Below are 8,372 nucleotides of genomic sequence, written 5' to 3' on the forward strand. Positions count from 1 at the left end.
CAGCCCTGAAAATAAACGTAGACTGAAAAGTATTAGCACGTCATATCATAGGGGAAACATATGGCATTGACACAGAAAATATCCAAAGTTAGCACTTTGGATTTCCCACTTCAACCCCAAATATATCATACTTTGACTAAAACAATGACTTATTGACTTAAATCATTGTGCAACGTTATGGGTATGATATGGGCATTATCTTTCAGCTGATTTTTTTTTTATTTCCACTCCTGTGGGTGTTTAAAACTGCAAAAATGTATTTCCACCCCATGGCAAAATGGGTAGAATTGCAGGAAATTAGCTGTAAAACTGAACAAAAAAATGTATCTCCCCCATGGCAAATCTTTTAGAATTGCATTCAATTTATTATAAAATTGCAAAATGTTCTCTCCGCACCATGGCAAAATGTATAGAATTGCAGGAAATGAACTTTTAAAACTTAAAATGTTCTCTCCCGGGGCCACTAAAATGTTTTGCTGCGAGGTGGGGGGCCCCTCAACCAAATCTTCCTTAGGGCTCCCAAATGGCTAGAGCCGGCCCTAGTTTCATGCATATACATTGGAACAAAGAACACCATCCCAAATTGTGTTTCACCATTTATTGAGTACGGAGACAAATAGTAAAGGTGTCTCAGGCAGTATTTGAAGTATCTAAATATAGTGTAACCAATCAATGTATATCAGATGCCATTAAAGGCACAATCTTACAATGTTGCAGTCCAGAAATGAGAGCTTTACCATCTGCCAAAACGTCTGGGTTTCTGATGTAGACTATAGAACTGTCAACAACACATGCTTCAGTACCCCTCCCTTCTCTCTAGGAGCATTTGTGTGCCCAGGCCCGTTAGGCATATCAAAATAAACCCACCCTGGTCACCAATGTAGCTGACCGATGTTGAGAGAGACAAGTGCTTTAGCATAATGTGTATGGTCCAGAGACGAGAACTCGACCATCTATGGCAAAAGTCTGAGCTCCTGAATGGGACAATAGAATTCTCCCCACTGCATTTTACAATAGTAAAATAATCTGTTTGTAACCTGTTAAACTGATTCTATATTGAATTTAGTCTTTGAAATGCTCAAACAAGCATGTGTATCTGTAGTGGGTGTTCTTGTACTCTAAAATGCACTAGACTGTGTAAGACAAAATCCACCAAAAAAAGACAACATTCAAATGCATATGTGGTCCCAATGTCTAAATAGTGACGGCAGGGCTAGTTCAAACTGCAGTAGGTGAGTGAATCAGCCCATGCTTGGTGAATAGCACTTGGTTGATCTCTGGGAGCGGGACACAGGAGACCTGAATAGATCATGTGAGACAAAAGTGAGAGACAAGAATGAATACAATAAATCATCACAGTAAAGGAATGTAGTTTGTGAGCTAGAAAATGAACATCCTGACAGTCTGATTCTCTGCAATCGTCCAACTCCAACTATAGACAGGGATAATGTGGCATTTCTTATTTGTGAGTATGAATGAAATTAGTGGATCCTGCCTTTGTGACTCTGTTAGATTTACACTACTTGTCCAATAGATTTTTGTAGTCTTAAATTATTACTTGGAATAAACGGAAAGCTAAAACACTCCGTGTCCAGAAATGACATGCTAGCTAGTGATAAAGCTATCTAATCCTGCTAGCTAGTGATAAAGCTATCTAATCCTGCTAGCTAGTGATAAAGCTATCTAATCCTGCTAGCTAGTGATAAAGCTATCTAATCCTGCTAGCTAGTGATAAAGCTATCTAATCCTGCTAGCTAGTGATAAAGCTATCTAATCCTGCTAGCTAGTGATAAAGCTATCTAATCCTGCTAGCTAGTGATAAAGCTATCTAATCCTGCTAGCTAGTGATAAAGCTATCTAATCCTGCTAGCTAGCAACAGATCTACTTGTTGTAACTCGCTCGCTAACTAGCAAGCTGCTACATTACTATGGTTGCTGGGTTGTAAATTGGGATACATTTTACAGCTTGCTAAATAGTTAGATTACAAATAAATAAATACTTTACCCGATAATAGTTTGTCAGGGAGATCTCTCTTGAGCTGTCACCAGCTGTCTACTGCCTTAGGTACTGATAATGTGCTTAGCAGAGGTGTTGAGCAGAGAAAGTACCACAGATAGTACACAAGTTTTGATTGATTTACAGTTTAGTACTAGGCAGCATTTGCCTGTCCAGCTAGAGAACATAAAAATAGGTATTTTGAAAATTGCAAGAATTGACATTGCCAACAAACAGAAATGTGTTCAGAATAAATACATATACACAATATGTCAAGACCAGCTCCTCCCTCGACATAGATGATCATCTCAAAAACTAAAGCAGCTAGCTTGCTATGGCCCACCATCTATTTGGATCCACATTAGCTTTTGCAGAAGCAGCAGCTACTCTTTCTGGGGTCCACAAAAAACAAATGACCTGACAAGTAATTAAACACTGACAGACAACAACAAAACACTGATAGACAACGACAGGACAGTCACACAAATGTAAAATACAATAATATACAAACAATACAACAACAAAAAGAATACAAACAAACTAGCTAAAATAATACAAACTAACGTTAGCTATTGAACTACCTAGTAGGCTACTGTGTATGTGGCGTGTATTGGTACCGGGTTCCAGTGTGGGTGCATGAATTGCGAAGTTTACCAAACAGGCACAGAATTTAGGGGCACTGTGGGCGCCAGTGGGTTAGAGAGGATATTTATTCACCACTCTCTCCTTGGCCCCGAGGTGCCCTCTTCGCTTGCCTCCTTTTATTTGTTGTGTCGGCCGAGCAAGCTGCTCGAATGGGCCCTTTGGAATGGAACGAAAAGAAGAGGCAAATGCAGCTGTGACGTGGGCGTTGTTGTTCCATTCAATGCGCTCGCTATGGCAACGGGGCAGAGGGCCGGGAAAAATGCGCCCCTTCTCTTTGGACAGCATCGCGAGAGGCAGCTGGAGGGTCCGTGACAGTTAATATCCCACTGCTCTGAGCGCAAGCCTCCATAAATATAGGTCTACACAAAACAAGGATTTTCTCAAAATACAACTCTATAAAGATAAAAGATTTTAAATGTAAAAAGATTATACTGTTTGGTGAATAGGTCTAGGCTATATTTATGCAAGGTCGCAGTTGTAAATGAGAACTTGTTCTCAGCTAGCCTACCTGGTTAAATAAAGGTGAAATAAAAGAAAAAATATTTGAGCAAAACAATTATAAACATTTGCACAAATGATATAGCCCATGGTTCTTATGCATTTTTACGCATTCAGTTTGTGGATGTTTCTCACAAAAAGATTAATAGCCTACTTATTCAGGATACATTACATCAATCGAACATACTAATAAAAGTTTATCGAAGGTAAAGTTTAATGACTCATTTTTTCCACTGAGATAAGAGTATATCCAGTGTTTCTCAGTCAACCCCAGCTTTTCACTCTGCCTTGTAGTTTGCAGCAGGACTGCCAGTATTGTTGGGGCGAGTGATAGGGGCTTCTATAGAACCCCGCGTGACCAATGAGCGTGGTGCTGTCAGGGGTAACCACATCTGTCAACCGTTCTTGGCCAATAAAGAGCGGAGCGAGGCGGACCTCAGGTGCGCGCCTCTGCGTCCCCTTGGCACGGCGCCAGGGAGAACGAGAGAGAATCCTAGCTGCCCCGTGGCGGAAAAGAGTAACTGTCAAAGGCAGCTTCTTTAACAAGAGAGCTATCACTTCGGCTTCGAGAGTTATGGCGACCGCAGCGTCCAACCACTACAGCGTCCTGACTACCCCCAGCAGCGCGCCGCCGCCGCACTCGGAGTCCGGGAGCATGCAGCAGGCAGCGGCGTACAGGGACGCGCACACCCTGCTCCAGAACGACTACACGCTACCGGGCAGCGGTCATCCCCTCAGCCACGCGCACCAGTGGATAACGGCTCTGTCGCACGGGGACGGGGCTCCGTGGCCGTCGAGTCCCCTCGGAGAGCAGGACGTGAAGCCCATTCTACAGAGCGACCGGGAGGAGCAGCAGAATTCCGCTAGTCTACAGCAACAGCAGCAGCAGCGACACCCTCACCTAGCGCACCAGGCGCATCACGACGCCAGGGCATGGCGAACGAGCACGGCCACCACGCACATCCCCGGTATGGCGACGTCTGACGGCCAGAGCCTGGTGTATTCCCAGTCTGGGTTCGGCCTGGGGGGACCAGAGCAGATGCACCACCACTCCTTGCGGGACGAAGACCACCACAGCCACAGCCCGCACCTGAGCGAGCATGGAGGTGGGGGACAGTCGTCTCTCTCGCACCACCAGCACGGGGGACACCCCGACCACTCGGACGAGGACACGCCAACTTCAGACGACCTGGAGCAGTTTGCCAAGCAGTTCAAGCAGCGGCGCATCAAACTGGGCTTTACCCAAGCTGACGTGGGGCTGGCGCTCGGAACCCTGTATGGAAATGTATTTTCCCAGACCACTATCTGCAGGTTCGAGGCGCTTCAACTAAGCTTCAAAAACATGTGTAAACTCAAACCACTGCTTAACAAGTGGCTGGAGGAGGCGGATTCCACCTCCGGGAGCCCCACCAGCCTAGATAAAATCGCGGCGCAGGGGAGGAAGAGGAAAAAGAGAACCTCCATCGAGGTGGGCGTCAAGGGGGCTTTGGAGAGCCATTTTCTCAAAAGTCCCAAACCCGGTGGCGCAGAGATCACCTCCATAGCGGACAGCCTGCAGCTGGAGAAAGAAGTGGTGAGGGTTTGGTTTTGTAACAGACGGCAGAAAGAGAAGAGGATGACGCCCATTGGAGGACAGTTACCTGGAACTGAGGACATGTATGGGGACACACCACCTCACCACGGCGCTCAAACCCCTGTACAATGATCTGAAAGCCGTTATAGTAAACACACGGAACCCTAAAGGATATGAATGACCGTTATGTTTCTCTGCTGGGCCAGTTAGCATTGGACTGTCGCCAGTGCTAATTTTGGACCTATGGAACACAGTGGGAATACCGAGTGTTGGAACTAAAGCACTACACCCCAGACACAGCGAGAGCTATGTGGAGTTTTCATGCAGTGGAGATGCTACGCGCAATAACGGCTACATGGACCGTGTTTGGTGTGTGTGCTAACCAAAAAAAGGTTAAATATCATTGACATCAAATCGATGTTATGGCCAAGACGTGTAAAAAAAGAAAGACAGTATAGGCTGTGTGCACGAGCCTACCCGCGGGAAACAGGCATACAAGTTGCAGTCGACAGTCGGTAAATAAACGCCATCTTTCAGTCATAACAAAAGCAACAGGGGTTTAACACGGTCGAAGCTCAATACACCTGCTGAACCATTTAATACTAGCCAGTGCCATCACCAGCGTATTATTATTTAACCTATTTTTATTGTTATTATCAAGGTATTATTATTATTATGTTTCTACCACAAAGGCAAAGCATATACCATGGTTATACTGTGTATGTCCAGAGTCATAAGGCATGCATACATGGGAAAAGGGACATGGGATATATTGAGATGTATTTTGAGATGTATTTAATCAATAAATCAATATGATCAATATTTAATGAAGTTAATTTTAATCAAACATTTGTCATAATTAGTTTCAGTTTGTCTAACTAGCCTATCTTTGAATTGCAGTTGGTTAATGACCATCAAATAGTAAACACAGTAGATAATACACTGTCAACAACATATTTACCAAGGGACAATATCTCAGTTATATATGTGGTCAGATTGTATCCAAATAATCTAAACACATTTTTTTCATAAAAATTCAACTGTCATATAATAGGCCTAAATAATAATCATAATAACAATAACAATAATTATACAGTAATAATAATTGTGGCTTGTGTATGCCTCTGCAAGGCACACACCACGGGGTCAAAAGAACCATGAAAATGAATTCATTTTATTTTCTCTTGACACTTCGTGACGTGTCCATCATCGTGTACATTTGACCGTTCTGCGCGAATTTTTACAGTAGGCTATGTGTTGTATTAGTATATTTATTTATGTGTTTCCAAAATGCTGTGACCAGAAAGACCGAGACTGTAAAGACCCATACCATATCACTGAAGCCTGCCATTTGCCTTCGTTTCGTAAGAAGAAAATAACGGAATATATATGTACCAGCTCAGTCTTCAGTGGCTCTAATTAATCTATACAATGATTAATTCACTAAGAAGAATTATTCGTGGGATGTAACTTTATTTGTTTTTGTATGGCTTTGTATGTTTGTTTGTTTGTTGAATTGCCTCTTGTAGACCAGTGCCAAAGCACAAACACGTGCACTTGCTCTTGTGCCACTCAACTCGTGATATATAGGCTATCTGACAGCATGCAGGGTCGGGGTCAACTTTGGCAATTCCTGGACTAAATTCAAAACCAAGGACAATAGTCCAAATGTGTAAGTTATTTCAATAACGTGGATTTGAATTTGAATGGTGTCTGGAGGAGGCTGATTCGGGATTTGAAATGGAATGACAGGAAATTGAATTAAATTCATGGGAAATTCTCCACATAGGCTACTGACAAAAAATGTATTACATTGGTATAGCAAATCTATACCCCCCCCCACATACACACACACACCAGTCAAACTAGCCTAATATTTCACTGATAATTACATAATAAAATGTAACATAGGCTCATTTATTGACACAAGTAGACCTGGAATTAGTGAAAAGGCTCCCTAGGAAAATACAAATTGAGTAGGCCCACACATTCAATACAAAGAATTGGTGGAATTCAATTTAATTAAATTGTATTTCCTGTCATTCACATTCAAATGTAAATATTTTTTCTTGACAATTCAAATTCAAACTCAAAAGGTTGGATTGGATGTGAGTTCATACGTATTCTGAATTGACCCCGATCCTGTGACTCTGATCAACAGAAGGGGAAAATAAAATAAAAATTGCACAATTTCTATATTATGCTTTTTGTCATTAAAATGTATTTGTTTTTTATAATCCTTTTGTATTCTGTTCATATTATTTGAGCCTGACTAATGGATCACGGCTGTCACGCACAACGCTGTCGCAACAGGCTTGAGCGCACGAACCTGCGTTATAATTATGGATTTTATCAATCTGTCTTGGTTGCTTGCACAAAATGTCCTTCAGCGGTTTCCGATAACTGTATATTACCGCTGATTTGCACAGATATTGTCTTGGGGAAAGAAATCGTGTCGTTACAGAAGAAGCCTGTTAATAACATTTATACAAAAAATGATATTGTTCTTACTTTGACGTAATTTCTGTGTCCACCATTGGAGCCACCGTTTTCTACATGTTACAGAGGTGTAGGCCTACGAATAAAACAATTGCGACAGTTATAAAAACAATTTGCTATTAGACGTCTTTATGGAGAATATATGATTACAGTGTTTCTAAAAAGACCCACATTTCTTACCTGAAATGCAATAAAATCGCAGAAAAACGATATGCTATTACAGGTTATTATGTGTAGACAAACGCACCAAACTTTGTGCCCAGGACTCAACAGACGGTCAGATAGCGTACCCTAAACTAGCAGTCGTGTTTGAACATATAGGCACAGTACTTATATTTTTCTCACATTCATTTTTTTGTTGTTAAATCAACATTCTCGACCACCAATACATGAACGCCCTATTGAATAAATATTTAAACTGGTAAGTTATCACTTTTGGTACCTTTTACTTTCAAAAAGCCTATGACATCTTTTTTTGGAAAAGGAGAAAGAAATTATAAGTGGCTATAGACAAGTTTACCGGGACCATCGGTGGGATTTTATTATTTGGGCCTATAAATTAAAGATAATTCCAAATTTTGAGAATGTATGAACAGCAAATTATTATGTTGTGACGTAGGCTAGTTATTGGTTGTATAGGAGTGTTTATCGTCGAAAACATTCCTGATTTCTGTACAATAGCTTACCATTTCTGCTTCAGGGTGTCCTGTCCTTTTGCAGTCTATGTGGTCCTACGGCCTCGGAGGAAAACACGGTGGGGAGCTGCTCCGTCAAGCTCTGTAACAGTCTCACAGTGCCATCTAGTGGACTGTACTGTGTATCGCTTCAGGTTGGGCTTGTGGTTCAAACAGCCTATAGCTGCTATTTTTATCACTGAGCACTTACATCTCTGTAAGACATGATCTCATCTTCTGGCTCACCCTCCTTTTTATAACCTTCTAATAATCTAATACAAAGTCATCTGCAGTCAAAGAAACCCTGTGTCGAACTGAGAGAGAGCGAGAGAAAGCCCTCAGCGAGGATAAACAGATCCTTGATATTGGCAAGAGGACATATATGTCCGTTTGCAGGGATCTCTACACTAAAGTTACAGTAAGGGCAATGCAGCCTCATGTGGCTTCACACACAGCATAGTTCATTATGAAATGTAAGAAATACATA

At 41.9% G+C, this 8,372-nt stretch overlaps 1 protein-coding gene across 1 annotated transcript; it reads left to right on the plus strand.

Moving 5' to 3' along the window:
* Nucleotides 1–3,559: 3,559 nt before the first annotated feature.
* LOC139556421 (POU domain, class 3, transcription factor 2-like) lies at nt 3,560–7,323 on the plus strand. The gene has a single exon (XM_071370356.1). The coding sequence runs from the start codon at nt 3,714–3,716 to the stop codon at nt 4,842–4,844; it is 1,131 nt and encodes a 376-aa protein (XP_071226457.1). The 5' UTR covers nt 3,560–3,713; the 3' UTR covers nt 4,845–7,323.
* The last annotated feature ends 1,049 nt before the right edge of the window (nt 7,324–8,372 follow it).

This window comes from Salvelinus alpinus, chromosome 27 (assembly GCF_045679555.1).
Source record: "Salvelinus alpinus chromosome 27, SLU_Salpinus.1, whole genome shotgun sequence".
In the NCBI taxonomy this organism is placed as follows: domain Eukaryota; kingdom Metazoa; phylum Chordata; class Actinopteri; order Salmoniformes; family Salmonidae; genus Salvelinus; species Salvelinus alpinus.

What these genes read in the sequence shown, in the direction of transcription:
- LOC139556421 (XM_071370356.1), top strand. Translation starts at nt 3,714, where the DNA reads ATGGCGACCGCAGCGTCCAACCACTACAGCGTCCTGACTACCCCCAGC.